The 21,360-nt window shown below is 46.0% G+C and overlaps 2 protein-coding genes across 3 annotated transcripts in view; one reads left to right on the top strand and one right to left on the bottom strand.

The window, feature by feature from the left end:
- The window catches only part of LOC119404943 (exosome complex component RRP45), a 48,100-nt gene that overhangs the window by 6,596 nt on the left and 20,144 nt on the right, over nt 1–21,360 (bottom strand). The window lies entirely within an intron of this gene.
- Nucleotides 358–19,565, top strand: LOC119404942 (microfibrillar-associated protein 1). Its single transcript, XM_037671663.2, has 11 exons — nt 358–572; nt 1,355–1,406; nt 1,875–2,051; nt 2,764–2,908; nt 4,127–4,186; nt 9,267–9,394; nt 11,919–12,027; nt 13,425–13,585; nt 14,492–14,651; nt 17,579–17,668; nt 19,249–19,565. Exons 1-11 carry the CDS (start codon nt 491–493, stop codon nt 19,435–19,437), a joined length of 1,353 nt encoding a protein of 450 aa, XP_037527591.1. The 5' UTR covers nt 358–490; the 3' UTR covers nt 19,438–19,565.

Genomic DNA, 21,360 nt, shown 5'->3' with positions numbered 1-21,360 from the left:
AAACGCTTCGCAAAGTGCACAAATAAATTTTACATATTGCCGTTAAACCCCTCCTAAAAATATTTAAAATAAACATGAAGCATTGTGTGCACGTTTGTGGTACGTAGAAATTGTTTTTATTTATGTTTTGAGTATTATTAGCGTAACAAACTGACATTAGCGGTTTGTAAATAATTGCAACAGAAACAATGAGAAGTTTTGTCATGGCAGCCGCCGTCAATACTTATGGTACATTCAACAAATAAAACTTAGCATTATTATTTCTTATTGTACTACAAAAACTAATATGTACGTTATTGTCTACTTTGTGTAGTTTTGTTTCTTTTATGGCAACATTGGCGAAGCAAGAAAGAAATCCATGTAAAGCCGAGTCAGCGCCACATTCACTAGCCGTCTGTTATGGCCGTTTTTGTGCGCGACTGACAGAGTACGAAGTGGAAGTAGTGGTTGGCTAAGTTATTTGCTTGCATTACTTCATAATCGTGCCACAATGTCGGGCACAATGAACGCCTCACAGGCGTCAAACCTAATTCAGTCAACAGCGGGCGCCATTCCCGTCCTCAATGAAAAGGGTAAGTGTTTGTATTTATGCATCACACGTTTATCATTCAGATCAACGACGGGGGTCATCCCGTGCAGTTAGAAAGTACCCGACAGTTCATATTGGTTTACTAGTCTCTACTGGCGGCAGTCACTTGCACGCCTTTCCTTTTACTCGTTAATTTGACACATATGGCACTGGGTATGGTAACGCTATTGGAACGGGAGGTATATCCCACAAAACATTTTCGTTTCGCGAAAGCCTTGAATATGTCCCGCTTGTTTCGTTTTGATCTTGATCGTTGTTCGCGTAGGCTTCCGCCTTTTAACCCGCTTTTGTTACCAGCGTGAAATGTTTACTCACAAACCTAGACGTTCACGCTGAGAGTCAAAACAGCGCTAAAAACTGTACTAGAGGAAGGAGCAGACTGGACGATGTCCCATTTGTGTAGTTTCGTTTTCGGCGCAGTTTGGTTCTCTTCATGTATCAACTAGCCCATCAACGAGTGCTAGTGTAATATAGGACATTTGTGACCTGTAACTGAGGTCACAAAAAACACGAAGTGCATTCTGAAGTGTACAAACCCTCCTTCAGCACTGTTTAGCATACACAGTTAATATACACGGGTAAACAAAAATGAAAATAAAAGAACTTCTTTTGTAACCAGGAGCTGAAAGTTTCATCCTTTATTAATTTGCATTTTGTACTCCCTTGGCATCTGAAGAAACGTCTGTAACTTTTATCGTTTTGTTAAATTAATGTGCATCTTCGCAAATAAAAATAAATAACATGAGTTTGCCGTTCCGTTTCTAGGCGAGGTGTCCATGCAAAAGGTGAAAGTACACAGATACATATCAGGAAGAAGGTAAGTGGACTCCTGGCGAAAGATTCCTTGAAAGTGTAGGTGGGGTACGCTTCATTGAGTCTGAGGGGGAATCTGTTGTGGCATTTCAGTTTTAAACTAGGCGACCTAACTTTGTTACAATCACTTTCATTTCCCATTCTTGTCATGCTTGAATAGTCAATAGCAATGGCACCCAATCCAATATGAATGGTATCTCTTTACATATAGAAAAATGAACTCATCCATTACACGATGTCGCCAGGAATAGTGCCTTCAGTGCCATAGCAGAATGAATTTTATCAAAAAGCTTAAGGAGATAAAGATAGTGTTGAATCGCAGTCTATCTTACCCTTACAGCCATGACATATAGGATTGTAATGCAGGTGCTGGCATGTTTGGCCACTGTTGATGACTTGCACCTGCCTGTGAACCCTTTGTCTTGCTTGGCACCCTGTGTTCATAGCTTATCACTCCCTTTGCTACCCGCAGACCGAAGTACGCTCCCAAAGAAAGCAGCGATGAAGAAAGCGGAGATGAGTTCACATTCGAGCGGCGGCAGCAACCAGTCATTCCCGAGCCCATCCCCATCGACGAAGAAGCCGAAAAGAATGACCCACGTCTGCGCCGTCTGCAGCGAAGGGAACAGCAGCTTAATGAAGAGGAACGGTAAGACCGTTTCCTTTTTCGCAGCATAAAATAGCTCCAGTAGCTGCTTTTGGGGTGGTGTTCACCATCGCTAGTGTCATTTGAAGCTATTTTCCGTAGTAAGAAAAAAAAAGCATCCCATTGCTCACCAAAACAAAGTTGGCAACACAACGTGTAAGTCAACTATCTTAGCACTGAACCATGCCCGTGTTTACAAGCTGCCCTGCAGTGAAATTTCTTCAGGGGCATTCTGCGATGCAGAGTCATGTCGAGCTACCTAGCAACTGCTTAGTATTGTATCGTGCTTCTTACGATGGGAGGCGCACGACACAACCACTGTGATTGCCTTTATAGCAATGCATGGTCTGCCATGAATCTTTTGCAGATGTGACTGTGCCTCCTCACAATATTTCTGTTTGATACTGAAGAAGCGAAGCATGCAGCTGCAACTAGGTAACAGTGGCCTTAACAGACCACTGTGTAGAAAGAAGCGGAGCTCATCTTCTACACCAGGCAGACAATGCCTTTCATGCTAGAGGAAATGGTCCCACAGCTTAAGCTGTGACTGTTGTGCATTCTTTTAACCAGGCTTGGTTGATTTCTTTTCTTGCTTTTTATGAAAGATATTTTGCATTTTCGTGTTTGGAGTTTGTAGACGCCAGTCATGCTAACTAATACTACTTTCACCAAGTTCGTTCGAATGATGCTTGAATTTTCGTGTTTTGGCTGTTAGGATGGAGAGACACAGGATGATCCATGAGCCAGAGATCATAGCTGTTGGCGAGGATGGAGAAGAGGCCATGGACGAGAGCGAGATGCGGGCTGCTCGGTGGAGGGACGGGGAGGAAGACAGTGACGCTGAGGAACTTGATGACGAGGTGCACTTGAGTTCCTTTCTCACATGAGAACAAACTGTATAAATATTAGCGTATAAGATGGTTGCATTTTCCTTTCACTGAGAAATGCGTGCTCTGCTATATAATACTCGGCTGCTGTACTATGCTTGCTACAGTGGCATAGCTAGAAAGTTTTTTTTGGGGGGGAGGGTGCTTATGCACCGTTTGTGTGTGTGTGTGTGTGTGTGTGTGTGTGTGCGTGCGCGCGCGTGCGTGCATGCGTGTATATATACACATGCTACATTGGAAAATTTCGGGGGAGTTTAACACCCCCTCTCCCTCCCCGGCTACACCAGTCCATGTTTCCGCATGGAATTAACTGTGCTTTGTTGCACATTTTCAGTGTTTTATTACTTATAACTGGTGCTAGGCACAACACATAGATCATATGGATTTTCTTATAGTTCTGGTAGCTACAACTTTGCAATCACGTTATAATTGGTAATTAAGATGTTAAATAATTTATTGATTCATGATTCACATGTGTACTCTAATGTCCGTTACAACAACTGACATGTTATTAGAAAAGCGTCCTTTAACCTTTATTATTTTGCTTTTTGTAATCGCTTAAGGTATTTGCTGATAAACTTGGTGTATTCATTTACTTTAGTAGCTGTATATCTTACTCATCTGAAGAAAACATTGTGTTTAACTTAATTAGCTGTTTGCACTTCTGGAACTGTGACTGCATCACAAAATTCTGAAAGCTGGAGATGTGAATGTCTAGTGGTAACATTACATTGAAACACATTACTTCACCTAACCTCCATGCATGATATTGCATATTTTAGACATCAGGACAGAGGTATTAATTGGCAAAATTAGAAGAATTAGATCTCATTTGTATACGATTGAGTTCACATCATGTAATGTCTAGGCATTTCGCACACGAAGAATGATGGGAGTGTGCAAAAATAACCGTTATTTATCAACTTTGTCCTTTATTTTTCGCCATTAATAAATCATGTCCCTAGCTTCTTTTTTGCTATAATTACTGAATTAGTGTGAAACAATAACAAAAGTGTGACTGCCAGCTGCAAATATATTCTATGCCTGTACATTTATAACAGCAATACTGTACACCTTGTCTTTAACATGAAAAACTTGTAGTAGAAATTGCTACAGGTCTCCTGTTAGAGCATACACACTGTGCAGTCGACATGGTCTCAAATAGCACTCATCCTTTTTTCGTCTCTGCAGGAAATTGAGCGTCGACGTCTGATGCTGAGACAACGAGCATTGGCAAGGGCGCAAGAAGAGGTATGTAAAGTCTTAGATACGTAGCATTCTCTGCAAGCTTCTTATACAGAAAATTGTAGCATTTGTGATTTCACTCGGTTCGGAACGAGTCTCGTAGGTCTTGCATTGATTAGGAAAGTAAAGTGGTGTGATCGGAGCATGATTTTAGCAAACATACGTTGCTGCAGTTGGTTTTAGGTGTACAGTAGAACCTCATTATTGCATACCTGTTAGTTGCATTTTCTCTTTCATGTTCAACGTACACGGCTGTTTGATACGCTCAGCAATTCAGGTCACTGTTATCATGGCAACGTTGTACTTGACACACAGTAATTGGCTGAGTGAAATCGGAGCAGTCTACAAGGGCGGTCCAATAAGTACTTAGCCTCATAGCGAGAGCGCAACGCTATCATATGAAACATATACTGACGTTGAGTACACTCTCTTGGAGGGACACATGCAAAGGTCCAATCGAATCAGGCTCACGGTTTTGTTTTGGCCGCTTGAGGAAGAAGGTGATTTTCGTGTGTCCGTTAAAAATGGAAAAAGAGCAATATCGGTCGGTGATTCGATTCTTGTTTTTGGAAGGGAAATCGTGCAGCGAAATCAAAAGAGTGACTGGACTGAAATCAAAGAGTGAGTCTTCTCCTTCGATGGCAACCGTCAAAAATTGGTTCAACGAGTTTAAACGTGGTCGCACGTCTGTTTTTGATGAGCCTCGCCCAGGGGCCCCGTAAATGGCTACCACGGCCGATAACGTGGCAAATATTCACAACCTCGTATTGGCAGACCTCCGACTGAAGGTGTAGGAGATAGCTGAGACAGTAGGCATCTCAAAAGACCGTGTGCATCATATCCTGCATGAAATTTTGGGCATGAGAAAGCTGTCGGCGCGATGGGTGCCGCATTTGCTCACTCCAGACAACAAGCGTGTCCGTGAGACCACTTCAGAGCAGTGTTTGAAGCTGTTTAACTCTTTCGCTACCGCGGGAAAAGGGGCCGTTTTCAATAGGTGTGAAAAAAATTTTTTCCCGGCTAGATACTAACGCCTTATTTACATTGTTTGGTACCAAAATGTAGCTAAAAGAACGCTCTACCCAATAACATAAATGTTGTACATATATTTAATACACATATTAATGAAAAAATGTTTATAAAGAAAAGTTTACACAGTGATTATACGTTTAACACTTTAAAAAGGAGGATAACTTACAAAATAATAAGGTTAAAAGAAATTCAAGATATACAATTTGTAGATTCTTATCTTGCAAAAAGGTGGTACAAGTTTCAAAAGTTAGTGTTGAAAACTGTTCTTCCCACAAAAAAAAAAGTTAGTGAGGGTGCGTCTCGTGCCATTCTCGAAAGCAGTCCCTCGTCGGGATGAAACAAAGATAGACCCCGCATGGCTGACACAAAACTGCTGTTTTCATCTGTGTCTTTTGCTTCTCGTAGCACAGCTTGCAATTTCGGCGTTTTTGTTGCACCTGGGGCTTGTGTTCCGACTTTTGTGGAGGTGGAGGAGGGGGGACATGTCTTTCGCCCGTGCCCAGAATCTGGTTGATCAGCTCAATTCGAAATGCGAGCTGGTCAAAGCCGGTCTTTCTTGACAGTTCATCTATTTCAGGGTGATCCCTCCGGTGTGTCTCAAAAAGAATAAAACTATTCACGATGGCAATGTCGATGCAGTGAAAAAACAGCGTCTTCCACCATCTCACACATTTCATCAACACGTTATAGGAAGCAATGAGTTGATCCGACTTATCAACACCAAGCATGCCCTTGTTGTACTCTTCTATCAAAAGCGGCTTCCTGACGGGAATCTTGGTCCATCTGTCTGCCCTCTTCACTTTTCGCGTTGCAATTACGTGTTTGTTAGCTGTGTGTGCTGTGCTCATCAAGTTTACAGCGCGCTTGTCTTTCCACTGTAGGTACAGCACGTCACTGCAGCGCATCCAGCGAACGTCTCCTCGAGCTGCTCTTTTCTCCCAGGTGGTATCTTTCAGCTGGGAGGGGAATCCGCGGCGATCTTTGCGCGTTGTTCCGCAAGACAGAGTTTTCCGCTCAAGTAGGTGTACAAACAGAGACGTGGAAGTGTAGAAGTTATCCAGGTAGATGATGTATCCTTGATCTAAGTAAGACTCGCATAGGCGCGTTACAACATCATAGGCGAGTCCCTTTGAGCTGGGCGCTTCCCTCTTCCCGGTGTAAACACTGAATTGGACAGTGTAGCCGGTCCTTGAGTCTGCAAGGACCCAGAGTTTGTACCCCCATTTGACCCCCTTGTCACGCATATACTGACGGATTCCCGATCTTCCCTTAGACTTCACCATTCTCTCGTCCACACACAAGTTGCGGTACGGCTGAAAAAGCTGAGAAGACACGACATTGATGTGCTGCAGTAGGTTTGCTATCCTGTGCAGCTTGCCATCGCGGACGGGGTCTGTCTGCTCCGAGTCCATGACACTCAGAAAGGCAAGGAACGCAAAGAAACGGCTCCTCGGCATAATCTTCGGAGGAATGAGGCCCGAAAATAGCTCTGAGGTGTTCCAATACAGATGAAGGCGAGGCAACTCAACAATTCCCATGTAAATGAGGATTCCAATGCACTTCATCACTTCATCGGGACTGAAGTTCCTCCACGAACCGTCTCTTTCCGCGTATGTCTGCCTCTCTAAAATATGCATCCACGCATATTTGTTCATGTAATCGCAGATCATGCTGATCAGCTGCGTGGTGAAAAACAACTGGAAGAAATCGACGGCCCGGACGAAGCGCCGTGCGTTACTCCGGAGCGCGCCGCCGACTTCGACCCCCGGGTTTCGTCTCGGCAGAAACTGCACACGCTTGACAGATGCCGGCAAGGAATCATGTCCGTAGGACGTTGAGACCCTGAAAATAAGTAAAATTGCTGTGAGTACACGCTCCGCCACTCGTAACCACTAAATAGTCAAGAAAGTGTGCGCCTCGCATACAGCAAACACTCACCTGTCGGAAGTTGCGGCTTGACTTGAAGCATCCTCGTCATCGGTGCTAAAATCTGATGAGTCAACATCTTCTCCAGACTCACTGCTGCTAATTATATCCTCAAAATCCACTGTTGATGCGCTGGATTCGCGAGAAACGCGTCGTCTTTTGGGAGCGTCTACGCGCGATGACGACGCCATGATCGACGCGCTCGCGCAGCAACCCGAAACTTGTCGCGGCGAGAGAAAACTTCCCCGTAGCAAAAATCAAGCAAAACATCGCAGGTCCCTTCGTGTGTTTCCCACTTTCTTACCTAGATGGCGTTAGGCGCCCGTAAACTGCGCGACGGCGCGAGAATTCGAACTTGAAAGGCATCGTTCAAATTGAACGATTTGAATAGGCGCGGTAGCGAAAGAGTTAAGCGTAATCCGAAGGAGTTCCTGCGTCGTTTTGTGACCGTCGACGAAACATGGATCCACTGGTACACACCAGAGACCAAAGAACAGTCGAAACAGTGGACTGCATCCGAAGAAGGCGAAGACTGTCCCATCGGCCGGAAAGGTGATGGCTACTATTTTCTGGGATTCTCAAGGTGTGATCTTCGTCGACTACCTTGAGACGGGCAAAACGGTGACAGGACCCTACTACGCCGAATTACTGGGCCAATTCGGTGCCGAATTGCAAAAAAAATGGCCACATCTGGTGAAGAAAAAGGTGCTCTTCCACCATGACAATGTGCCAGCTCACACCTGCACCGTTGCCACGGCCAAGTTGGTCGAACTGGGCTACAAAGGGGTACTCCATCCAGCGCATTCTCCAGATTCGGCCCCGGGTGATTTATTTTTGTTTCCCAACTTGAAAAACTCACTCGCCGGACAAAAATTTGAGTCGAATGAAGAAGTTATCGCCGCCACAGAAGCCTACTTTGCAGCTCGGGGGAAAACGTATTTTTCTGACGGGATCAAGAAGTTGGAGGATCGCTGGGTCAAGTGTATAGAGTTGAAAGGGGGCTGTGTTGAGAAATAAATCGACACCATTCCAAAATTTTCGCTTTTCTTTTGAAGGCTAAGTACTTATCGGACCGCCCTATTGCATTACAACACGTTTCCTGTGATGCTACTGTGGGACATTTATTTCACGTTTTCATTTGTAGCCGCATGCACGCCATGACCTTGGTGATTTGAGTGAAAGTAGACGCATGCTGTATTGTGGACGTCTACATTGTCATTTCACAGAGCATTGTAGATAACAGTATGGACCCTCTAGGCAATGCTACATTAAGGAACACCTATTTGCATAGGCGTGCACAGGATTCTCCATCAAGGCCCGGGAAGTAGGGGGGGCAAGAGTCACCGTAGCGCCCCCCTCCCCCCTCTTGTAGTTTTTCGCATCCAAAAAAAAACAAAACAAGCTCCACCATGTCTGCAAAAGTGAAAATGAAGTGATGGCATGCTTCTCGCAACAGCCTTGCATAGGCCCCGCCTTTTCGGTGGTAAAGGTAGGAAGTAAACTGTTCTTTCAATTCACCATCAAGGGTCCTCAGTCGTCATTATTGTTAAACAACGTGGGTAGCCATAACACTGCGCATTAAGAAATGGCGTGAAAGGTCTGACTGGGTAAATATGTGGGGCAAAATGGGCACCCCCCCTCAAGATGATTCGGGGGGCAGCTGCCCCCCTCGTGCGCATGCCTATGCCTGTTTGTGTACCATGCTTGATTGATCTAATCACTCTGATTAGATAATGCTGAACACATCTCGTGGTTGAGCTGCGCATTGTTTATTAAGGTGAAAGCCTTAGATGCCTAATCAAACATGGAAAGTGACCATCGGCGTCAACATGAGTGATGCAAAAAAATCATCATCGTGTGATCACGTCACCGTATGATGTCATCGTGACGTCACAGATCGCCAAAACTGTGATGTCATAGCGACGTGAGGTGCAAAGAGCTTCCAGTGCCTCCGATCTTGGGGGCAGTGCAAAACCACGTTAGGTGCAGATAGCTTTCGGGAGTGGGAGGATCAGTACAATCAAATGAGAAGAAAATGGAAATGGTTTTTGTCTTCAAGTTATCTTAGGCAAATGCAAAAGGGCACCTGTGAGTTTTTTTCACTCCCACTTGTCTCTCTCTTTTGCAGGAGCTTCTTGATTTGGAGGAGGAGGGTCACTCAGACGAAGAGGAGTCGGAAGAATCCGAGTATGAGGAGTACACAGAGTCAGAGGAAGAGGACACAGGACCGCGCCTGAAGCCCGTGTTCGTGCGGAAGTGAGTCGGTGTTCGTGTGTCTTTGACGTACGTTACGGCTTCGCCATTCCAATCACTGACCACTTGCGCAAACATGTTTGCATTGCCACTGTATCTTGGGTGTATACCGTAAAATACCGATCAAACGCCCCCACCCGTGTAAGCGCCCCCCTCATATACTGTGAAGATTTCCTATTTTCGGTCTCTACCGAGCAAGCGCCCCCCCCCCCCCCTTTCCCACCTCAACCCGCCACTCTCTGCCGACTCAACCCGAAGCTGCCGAAACCGAAACCGTGCCAATGGCTACGCTTTTGCCTAATCCAAAATCCAATCCAAAAATGGGTCATGTGACCACCTTCGCTGGCATTGGCACGACGCCTGCCATTTTGTTATTTGGTACCGAACGTGACAGCGGCGACTTCTCGACATGCATTCCTATACAGTTAAAAAAAAAATCGAAGTCGTAGAATGGCACCGCCAGGCGGGAAGGAATGTGCACGCGACAGCTCGCCACTTCAGTATTGACAGAAAGAGGATCCGCGAGTGGGACAAGAAGTTCGACAGCCTACTTCAACAAAACTTCGGCACGGCCAAGCTTAGGCGTAAGTTGAGCAACGGAGCGCCAGTATTCAGTGAGGAAGTAGACGACGCTCTTTTTGAGTTCCTCGAGCGGGAAAGGAGCGCTGGACGTGCTGTAAGCAACAGACTTCTTTCAGAAGAAGCTGTCAAAATAGCTCGCAGCTTGCAGCTCGGAAATTTTGCTGCGTCGAGCCAGTATATCAAGAGGTGGAAGAAGCGGTTTGGCGTGACAATGCGCCAATCCACAAACGACAGTCAGAAGACGCCCGACGATTTCTCGGAGGCAGCAAAGGCATTTCGCTCTGCTGTCAATAGCCTGCGAGCACGCCACGACTACACACCCTACAATATGTGTAACATGGACCAGACGATGGTCCGAATGGACTCCCCGGCAAGCAGGACAAACAACGTGGTTGGGGAGAGCACCGTGCGCATTGCCAATACTGGCTGCGCCCACAGAGGCTTCACGGTTGCATTGGCAGCATGCGCAAGCGGCCACAAACTGCCAGCTTTTGTCGTTCTGAAGGAACAAAGTGGAAGGATTCCAACCAAAGCGTTCATGAGCCTTCGTATACCAGGTTAGTGACGAAGTTTGTACGTCGGGTTCTTTTTGTTTGTTTTCACGGCGGAAAGTAACAATTAAGAATGTGCTCGATTACAGTGACCTCAGTTGACTGGACCTTTTTTTTTTTTTGTAGGAAATGTTCGCGTCACCGCATCGAAAAACGGTTGGATGACGTCGGATAAACTGCAGGAGTGGCTGGCAAGGGTGTGGGGGCCGAACAACGATGATGTGCGGCGGCTACTTGTGCTGGATCAGGCACCCATCCACAAGACTCAGGCAGCAAAAGACGCCATAGAGGAACGCGACACAGACGTTGTGTATGTGCCTGCGGGCTGCACAAGTTTACTGCAGCCAGCCGACGTCTTTTGGAACAGGCCATTTAAGGCCAACCTTCGGCGTTCTTGGGAGATGTTCATGAGGAAAGGAGAAAGAACGCCGAAAGGCAACCTGCGAAAGCCATCGCGGCAGGACGCCCTCAACTTTGTGTCTGAGGCTTGGGCCGCTGTCACCGCTGAGACAGTCGTGCGCTCGTTCAAGGGGTGCGGAATTTCCAACGCACTCGACGGCTCCGAGGATGGCGAGCTGCATGACTGCCTGTCCGACATCGGCGCCGTGGCACCCCAGAATCCCGAGGACTTGCAAAACGAGTGCCTGGACTTAGTTTTCGGCTTTGACTCCGAAGAATCATTTGACGGTTTTGAAAGTGATTAAATTAGAGCGAATGCTGCTGAATAAAGCTTTTTGGTTTCCATGCGTTGCATTTCCTTCCTGAGGAAGGGGGTTCGGGGGGTCGGCCGCCATCTTGAATTTCGGGGCAGTTCCGAGCAAGAGCCCCCCTCCTAACATTACCTGATTATCCCCGCGTCGAGGGGGGGCGCTTGATCGGTATTTTACGGTAGTCTATACTCGGTTGAAACCTAAGGAAAAAATGTCAGCTCTGGCCACAGCCATTACAGTCCCTCCCACAGAGAATCTGCATAAGTGCACCATCTAATTGCGCTTACTCATTTTCGTGATGTCAAGCACTTTTCGAGTGATTCAGATGGTTGACTTCCCCATACACTCGCACGTTTGTGATGCCGATTTTAGGTCGAAAACTTGAATGTCCTGGTAAATTTCTTTAGGGATACTGACATCACTGCTCGTGCAAACGTAATGTTTTAGGTAGTAAAGACGATCCTTTAACTCTTCATATGCGTAGTCTTTACATTAGCCAAGAAAAAGTACTGATGGTTCGAGCAGAAACAAGTTGGCGTTACAGTCTTTCACAGGTGAAAGGCAGGCGCACCGCGGTTCTGTGGGCAGAGCTAACATCAGTTCTTTGGTTGTAACCAAGTATAGTTGGGTAGTTACATAACCTCAAGATATTTGATGCCTGATGGGTCTTTCTCTTACATCCAGGCGCGACAGGGTCACAATCCAGGAGCGCGAGCGGCTGGCACAGAAGGAGAAGGAACTCGAGCACGAGGCAAAGCGCATCGCCGAGGAAAGGCGACGCACCACATTGAAAGTGAGAACAGCAATAATATAATAATTTTGAAGACTTTGACAATCCCGCCTGTCTAAAACGAGGCTGCTCCAAGCTTCCACTGGAAAGGGAGCCACTTCCTCGCAAGCTACCACTTTGCATGTCTAGTCTCTTTTCCCTACAGTGTTGCCTTCAGCGGTGCAATCAACTGGCCTTTATGATGCATTTTCATGCTGCATTGTGTTGATTTCAATTCACTTGTCAGTTGTCTCCTTGATGATTGCACATTAAAGGGGTACTGACACAAAATTTCGCGGCTGTGATAGCCTGCAGGATTGATTCTCCTGACCATGCGCATATCATCCACTAAATTCAAACAGTGAATACAGCTTTGAAGGTAATTTATGTGAATTTTGAAGTTTGCGTGCCCGACCCAGCGCTATACGCCACACCTCGTGGCATTTACATCATACGAAGCTACCTGAAAGGGACCCGAAAACTTTCGCGACGTCACCGCTGCGGCTGAGCTCTAAGATGCCCAGCTAAATCATGATGCCATAGTCGCATTGTACTTTTTCCACGCTTGCACCAGCAGCCTACCATTCAGCAGTTGCTCGCGAGTCTGTGCCCGCAGCGAACGTGTGGAGGCCTCAAGAACGTCTTCGCCACCAGGTGACGATGACTGCAACGACATTGCACTGCAGATCCGCATGCAAAAGACCATGCAGGCAGCGCGGAAGTGCGTCACAGTTCTGTGTGCTGTTTCACACGCTAGATGGCATCTGTTGCACACAGTGGCTTGTCGTTCTCATTGCTCTCCCTAACCGAAACCGAGACTGGTCAGTAATAAAGAGACTGCAATTAATTATCTGTGGCGCGCTGCAGCAAGTGATGTGCCTGTTGTGACTACCTAATAGACCTCCAGCAACACATTGCAGCAAAAAAGAAAACACCAAAATTTTTGTGTCGGTACCCATCCAATGCCTTTCAGTATCATTACCAAACTAACACGACAGGTAACTTTGACTCATTTAAAAATGGTTAGACAGCACATTGTAGGGCTGTTCATCCTTAGTGCTACCATTGGTCGTCAAGGAGTTTTCAATACTGTTCACATAGTTGGAAAAAAAAAAGAAGATTTTTCAACCACATTCACGGTACTATGTACCATCAGTGCAAAAATGTGGAAATTTGAGTTGACCATGACACAGTTTGGTGGAACTGGGACATACAGTGATGTTTGTCGATAAAGCTTGGGCAGTGGCTTTGCCTAGTGGTCTGCATGTCATAGCCTAAACTGATTTCCTGTGAAGCATAATTAACTAACGAAGGCCGTAATGGTACCATTCAAGCTGAAGTACTCTCGCCCAAGCCATTTTGTTCTTGTAGTTCCACCCATTTCTGTAGGTCGTAATGTGTGCCTGTGGCCAACATTTCAGATTGTCGAAGAGGAGACCAAAAAGGAGCTGATGGAGGAGAAACGCGTGGACGACTCGGAAGACTGGGTCAACACGGATGACGAAAACGACGAGGCAGCATACGAGGCCTGGAAACTGCGAGAGCTGAAGCGTATCAAGCGTGACAAGGAAGAAAAGGAGCAGTGAGTATTTTATCTTTTTTATTACTCTGCGTATCTAACACAGTGCCTCAGTGACAATAACAGAAACACTTTGAGCCAGGCAAGTTGGTGTTATTGCATTGTGGAAACCTGTGCACCAAAAAAGGAGAGAGGGAACACATTGAGGACACGCCTATCGAAGCGACGTCTTCTTTTTTCGGGCTGTCTGTTTGGTGCTTTTGTTTACATGATGCCCTGATGAGTTAGGTACTTAAGGTATTTTTAAAAAATTGTTACTTTTCTGTTCTTTTGTCGTCTTAATTGTCACTTGGTTTCACATGGTTGTTTGTGCTAAAGGTACAGAGCCCCTCCGCTCTATTCTATTTACCAGTTATGTAATAAGGTTCCTGACTCTGGCAGCGTAAGTGCTGTAAGCCACATATAAGAGTTTGTCAGCCAATAATGTGCTCGTGTAGCGGGCTTATGCAATGCTCAGTTATGCATTTAGCCGGGCTAGAGTGACATCGTAATACTAGCGAACACACACTACAGACTACACAGAACATTACAGGACAATTGCTAGTTGTTGCAGCGGTTGTCCTGTGTCATTCTGTGCAATCTGTATTGTGTGTTTCCTAGTTTTATGGATTCATTATGCAATGCCTTTGTCTTAGCAAGCACTTGGCATCTGCCACCGCAGGAGTGGCTCACACCGGCCAACTTCCCTTGCGCTTGGTTACAGGCATTACACAAATGTTCCCGAATTTTTCACACATCCCTTGTAAACGTCGAAACACAATGGCTGGGGAACGATGCACACCATTTCGACATAAAAAGTTGAGAACAAAGATTTGCAAAAGTACGTTGTAGGTTGCCACATCTTTACAGCTCAAGTGCATTGCTGCAGCATTCTGATGCGGCGTGCGCGCCTTGTCCCTCATTGTACAGGTACGAGAAGGAGCGTATGGAGGTTGAGCGCATGCACAGCATGACCGAAGAGGAGAGACGTGCAGAGCTGCGGGCCAACCCTCGCCAGGTCACCAACAAGGCGTCCAAGGGCAAATACAAGTTCCTGCAGAAGTACTACCACAGAGGTGCTTTCTTCCTGGTGAGATGATTGACATCCGTTCCTGGTTTTCTCTCTCTCTCTTTCTCTCTCTCCATGTTTTTCTTCACTGCATTCGTTCTTCCACAGGAATGTCGATGGGTGTAGCCAGAACAGTAGAACTTAATTATACATGGTAGCTTAGTGGCTATCTCGTTGCAGAGCAAAGCACGAGGTCATGGGTGCGGTTACTGGCCATGGCAGCCACGTTTACAATCTATGGCAGAATGCAAAAACGCCCATATACTCATAACCATATTGTCGCTTTGTAGTGATGGTGAAGCAAGGTGAACTCCAGCAAATAAGGATGAAGCACTTAATTAGGCGAACTTGGGCTCAGAAAGAAAAGAAGAGACCCACTCAGTGTAACGACAGCCTTGACCACACTCGTTGGTTGTCGGTAATCGAAAACTGACCGGCGGCGAAACGCACCAGCTTTTATACGTGCGTCACAGTTCATTCTAGTGTTATCACTGATGCTCGAGCACACTCTGGAAGGTACTTAAAGGAGCACTGACATCAAATTTCAAAGTCGAGATGTGCCCTTCATTCGATTGCTCGGTATGCATAGGTCTCCTTGGCCAATTTTGAATGGCGTCCGTCGCGTGGAAGTAATTTTATTTCGAGGGCAAACAGCGTACAAAAGCTCAACGGAAGATTGATCATGCTGCGACATCGAAACTAGTGCTACGTAACAGGTGTGATACATTCCGCAAATACCATCCTGAGTGACGATACGCTAGTAACAGTGACGTCGCCGATCTGAGTGTATTTATTGTGGCGCCGACGCCAGGCGACGCTCTCACTCCCAGCCAGTGGCTCTCTCCTTGCTGTCCCGGTCAGTGCTTGCGATTCGTCGTGTCGCATCGGCTAATTTGTCGTGTGCTCCACAGCGCGAGTGCGATCAATCGGAGCGACTACGTGCCAGCACGTCGGAGAACCGCTGCGTTGTGCGGACCTGCTCGTCGAGGCGTGGAAAAAGCGGAAAGTGCGTGGCGTTTCATTACACGTATGGTACACGCCAACACGACCACAAGCTATCAAAGTGGAGCACCCTATAGATAACTATCATCGCTAATAAGTAACACGTATGTAGTGTTAAGTTCGTCCGTGGACTTCCTTGCGCTAGCGTAATACCGGGTTACTGCAGGCGTAACCGTGAGAGGCCGGATAGGTGGGGCCATCTGGCGGCGCAAAGAAGAACCTGGCAAGCACAGAATTGTTATTGTAGAAACCTATTGCATTCTATTTCTCCGCTGGTGTGCATTCGCTATACCGATATTCCGCAGACCCTTTTGCGTATACCGGAATGCTGTGCACGCTAAAACTATCTGATATAGCTAATTGAGACACACCAGCGAGTATGGCCCAAGGTGCGTCCCCGGGCACCTCCTCGTTGCTGCTTGGAACAGCGTTCATTTTTGAATCGCTGTTTTGCAAAGGGTCGAAGCGAAAATGATTCGCGGCGTCGCGTATCGCGGTGATTCTAAGTTCCAGAATGCCGTCTTCAACACTAGTCGATACTTTTGACGGCGACGACGGCGATGCTGGTGACAAGGCATGACTGAATGTGCGCGCCTAGCAGACGAAATGTTAGCTGAGCAGCTGATCCTGACGTCACTCCTTTTCTGTGGGCAAGTGGTAAACTGGGGCGCGGTCTGGAATTGACCGCGAGGGAGCGCTGCCAGCGCTAAGAAATGGCGGGCTTGCCGGCCGTTTTGAATCGTGCTAGATACCGGTGATATAAATCAATAAAACATACAGTTATTCTTCCCTCAGTTGCATTTTCAGTCGCGAATCGCTACTAGGGCGTAGATAACTACTCTTGGATGCAAAAATCTTGACATGCGTAAATTTGATGTCAGTGCTCCTTTAAACACACACGTTGTGCATACAATGTTTGTAGAACAGTCGGCATCATTCGCGAAGTGGCATGAAAGTTGAAGCATGCCCTGTGCAATAAAGTGTGTCACAACAAAGTGAAAAAACGCAGTTCCCGTGAAATACTAAAAGAAAACAAGTACGCATGTCAATGCCCCCCTCTAAAAAAGCATTGTCTCGATGCTGTAGAAACTGAAAATACGTGGAAAACAAATCCATGAAGTCAGTTAATAAAATGTCACTGTTTGTTAGCGCGCGTAGTAAGGTTTAAAGTGCATAACGTGGACGACTTCAGGTCGTGTGCAGTGCCACTGTGATGACGTTACACCATCGGGTAAGATCTCATAGGCCAGTGCACCGCAACGTTGGATTATCTTGTAGGGCCCAAAGTATCGCCGCAGGAGCCTTTCCCTCACTCCACGTCGTCGAATCACAAGGAAGAGGCCACGGCCTTTTCTTTGCGGACTGCACTGGTGAAAGCGGCTAGGAAGGCAGTTCAGAAGTTGTCCCACATCATGCAGAGGCAAACTCAGAATTCATTTTAAATACTGTGCAAAGCGTGCAGAGCTAATTCTGCTGTCGTAGATTTCCTCTCTTCATTTAGAAAACTACAGCTCGTGCTTCTTGTTGACGAACTAGGCCACTGAAATCCAGAGAGCTAGATGGCTCATCGAACAGCACTTTTTCCAGGTGAACAACACAGTTAACGTGTAAGAAAAATAAAAAAATAGCATAGCCCAGTCATTATAGCTGGCAATCATTAATGTGCCATCAATATAAGAAGGCTGTATTGTGCCATTAGTATCTCAAGCAGAGAAGCCTGCTTTCAAGAACAAATTCTTTAAGACAAGCAAGAAGTAATACATAAGGTGCAGCTACATTTAGCTCACGTGCCTTGCTTTGTGTTATCAAAGGCATCTAAGCCTTATAAACTTTTTTAAATACCTTAAGTGGCAATTTTCAGTTTTTCACCCCCCTCATGTCTGCTAACCAAATCTTGTTAGCTTACCACTGCCTGTCTCACTCCCCGCTTTTCTTTGTTACTGCAGAACGAGGAGGATAACGTCTACAAGCGAGACTTTTCAGCGCCCACCCTGGAAGATCACTTTGACAAAACTATCCTGCCTAAGGTTATGCAGGTAAGTTTTTTTCTTCCCCTCAAAAGTGTGCCTTTAGGCATAGATATTCACGGTATTAAAAATACACATGCAAATTAGCTTCGTGTATAAAGTCTAACAGTGAATGGTGAAACGGTCCGTGAATCCACTGCTACGAGACTGCAGTCATGTTGAATTAGAGGTTCCATGCCTGAGAGCTCTGAAATAGCTTTTAAGGAAAATGTAGGGCAACTTTTGTTCTTGAGTCACTCTCAAGCCACAGCACTTGCATTTATTCTGCCGTCGCCTTTTCCTTCTTTAGAAGTGTGGAATAAAATTTCATTCTTCTGTTCATAGTGTTGCCAAATCTTGTGTCAGGAAAGGCGGGACAAGGTGGGTCAACAGAAATTTGTGCGTAGGGGCATGCTCCCACTGCTTTAGAACTTGTGGGGGTGGCTGCCCCCCACTGAACCCCCCCAAATTTGGGAGCCCCAACTTTGCCTACTCCACTTTCTGTGCCTGTACTGCCAAGCTAAGCAAGGGAACTGCTGGCATAGGCTGGTGAAATAAACAGAGCTCACTCAGACTCACTCAAAGGGCATATGTTTTAGTTTGTGCACACTTGGACTCACACTCGCCAAAATTCTCGGGACTCACACTCGCCAAAATTCTGAGCTAAGCTCACTTGGGCTTGAGCTTACTGAAATTCTGCGTAGCCTGGCTCGCTCATATTCAAACCAACCTATAAGTCAGAGTTAGATCATGAGCGAGTTTGCGGATCTGTGAGTACCAGACAACAATTGTTGCAAAGAAACCCATGGTCTTTCATTTGTCAAGGTGTGGTCAACCTGTTGTTTGATAATGTAAAAGCAAATTCGACGAACGCATCAACTTTACCTTTGCATATATGGAGCCGCGGCATGACACTGACTGAAGTACAAACTGGCGTAGCCGCAGGCTAGCTAATGTTCATGCAGCAATGCTTTGACATGGCTTTTTTGCCGCTTGTGGAATAAAGTTCCAGATTTTCCGATGAATTCAACCATTCAAACTTCTATTTCATCATCATCAGCGTCAGCCTGACTTTGCCCACTGCAGGGCAAAGGGCTCTCCCATCTTTTTGCCAATCAACCCAGTCCTGTGCTTTCGCGGCCACGTTATAACTGCAAACATCTTAATCTCATTTGCCCACCTAACTTTCTGCCTCCCCATCGCGCGCTTGCCTTCTCTTGGAATGCAGTCAGTTACTCTTAATGACCAACGGTTGTCTTGCCTTCGTGCTACACGCCCTGCCCATACCCATTTTCTTCTTGATTTCGACTAAGATGTCTATAACACCTGTTTGTTCACTGACCCACTGTGCTCTCATTCTTGTCCCTTAAGGTTACACCTCTCATTTTCCTTTCCATGGCTCGCATGCATGATCCTCAGTTTAACCCGGAGGCTTATGAAGAGGGTTCAGCTTAAACTTCTATATACTACTAAGACCTTTAGAAGGTTTCTGCAAAATCCGAATTATCGATCAGCTACTGTGCTTGCTACATTGCCCCTCGATTAGTATTTTCATAATTTTTTCATCTTTTCTCGATGTGGTCTCATACTCTCGTTTCTTTTCAACACAGGTGAAGAACTTCGGTCGGTCTGGTCGAACCAAATACACGCACTTGGTGGACCAGGACACAACCCTGTTCGACTCGCCGTGGATGTCGGAAACGGCGCAAAATCTCAAGTTCCACGCCAACCAGGCTGGTGGAATGAAGCAGGTGTTCGAAAAGCCAAGCACCAAGAAGCGCAAGACGGCAGCGTCTTGAATCGTGAAAATGGGAGGCCAGGTGTTGCCAATACTTGTACATAGTCGCTGTATTGTCATGTCGTCGTTGTGTCCCCACACTTTTATGCAGAAAATGGTTTGTGTCTTGATTAAAAACTGTCGATGCAGTTTCAGTGGCAATGCTTGCACTAAAAGTGTTCAGTAGTTGTAAACAGAAATCTGGGTCTTATTCTAAGCAATATCGATGCTTGTACGTAAGCTGCACAGAGACAGATACGAAACAAACATTACAATTCAGACTGCACTGGTTCATTAAGACTAGACAGCTACGATGGCAAGCCTCTGGCAGTATGTGGATCACCGCAGTGGTAAAGTGGACAGAAATACAAGATATTCGTTATGAACATCATTTGAAGCTGGGCATTTTAGATCCTATTGTGGTCTGGAGTGCCTGTGGCTGGGGCTGCTAGATGCCTTAGCCACAATATGTAAAGAAGTTATTGTGTAAAAAGTTGAACAGACCAATAAAAAGCATATTTCGGTTCTGTGAATGCCGCAGTCTTCACCTAAAAGGGCGAGGCTTTGATAGCGATAGCAAACTATTACACGAGTACATAAAGTAAGGTTTGTAACATTATAAGCTGTGTTTTATTTATTTATTTGATTTGCATGCATAGATACACAAGGACACAGAGAAAAGAGGGAGAGAGCAAGCTGGCAACTGCCACCAGAAGGGGCACAACACCTGCCTACTCTTTCGGGAGGAGGCAAAGGAAAGGAAGTTAGGAGGACAAAAAGAGGAAAGGAGATAGGAAAGTAGAGAAAAAAAATTGACAAAGACTTGGATAAAAATACATAAAAACACACGCACACACACACAAAAAGAAACTTATAAATGTATAAATTGCAGGAAAAATTCGCTTACTAATTTAGCGTAGTCTCAACCAGCACCACATAGAGTTCCCTGCAATGCTTACTAGAGTGAACTGTGGCACTGCGGTCGTTCAGCCACCATGTGTTCAGCCACCATGGGTAGTGCATGAATCTGCCCAATCTTCGTGCTTGCAGCTTCGAACGCACTTGTGGCTTTGTGTATTCTTGAGTTTTGGCTTTTGTTTCGGATAAAAGAATGGCTCATATTGAAACTCGTGAGTTGATTCGAATCGGTCAGGCTAAAATGATCAAGGTGGGAATGCTGAACTTTTGCTGAACTTTGTATTGCAACGAGGGGGCTGCAGGCCACGTCGAGCTTAAAGAACGAAGCTTAAGCCAATCCATGTACTACCCATGAGCACCCATAGACACTGGCGCCAGATGCAACGGCGGGCTAGCAAAAGACATGCACTCACCTGCCATTCCGTCATGTAAATGAACAAGTACAATTAACTGGCACAATTGTATTGAATTCTCAGTTTGACAGTGGTTCACTCGCTATTACATATCTAGTCTGTCGATTAGCACGGTGCCTGACATGATTGAGTTGGGGTGCACACACTTGTCCCACTGCTCGTGTCTTACTTTGTACCTCGTTTTGGTTGAAGACCAATGCCCTATGTTTAAACATTCTGGTATACAGCTTGGTAATGCTTTCTTTTCCATGTCATAATGGAAATTATATGAAACAAACTGAACTGTTATATTGGATGTGATTTGTGTATGTCATTTATATCCATATCTTAATGAACGGAACTGTATTCTGAGCACGAGGTCCGAAATTTATGCACTAGATTCACCCACGAGATTGAAGAATGTGGAGGACGTATGTGTACCTGCCCGTAAAGTTTCGTGCATGGTGGTTAAATACGGAAGTTAGGTTTTCAAGTGACCTGTGAAGCTGGCGAGGTTCGCTAAAACCCTCCTCACCCACAGCTGGCGAGCACGAAAGGAAGCTTAGCCGAGGGTCATGAGAAGGCACCGAGATGGTACAGCAGGATAAAAAAAAAAGTGCCCTTTGCCCAACGAA

The sequence above is a fragment of the Rhipicephalus sanguineus genome, chromosome 9 (genome assembly GCF_013339695.2).
Source record: "Rhipicephalus sanguineus isolate Rsan-2018 chromosome 9, BIME_Rsan_1.4, whole genome shotgun sequence".
NCBI lineage: Eukaryota > Metazoa > Arthropoda > Arachnida > Ixodida > Ixodidae > Rhipicephalus > Rhipicephalus sanguineus.
This window is presented reverse-complemented; position numbering and strand designations above follow the sequence as displayed.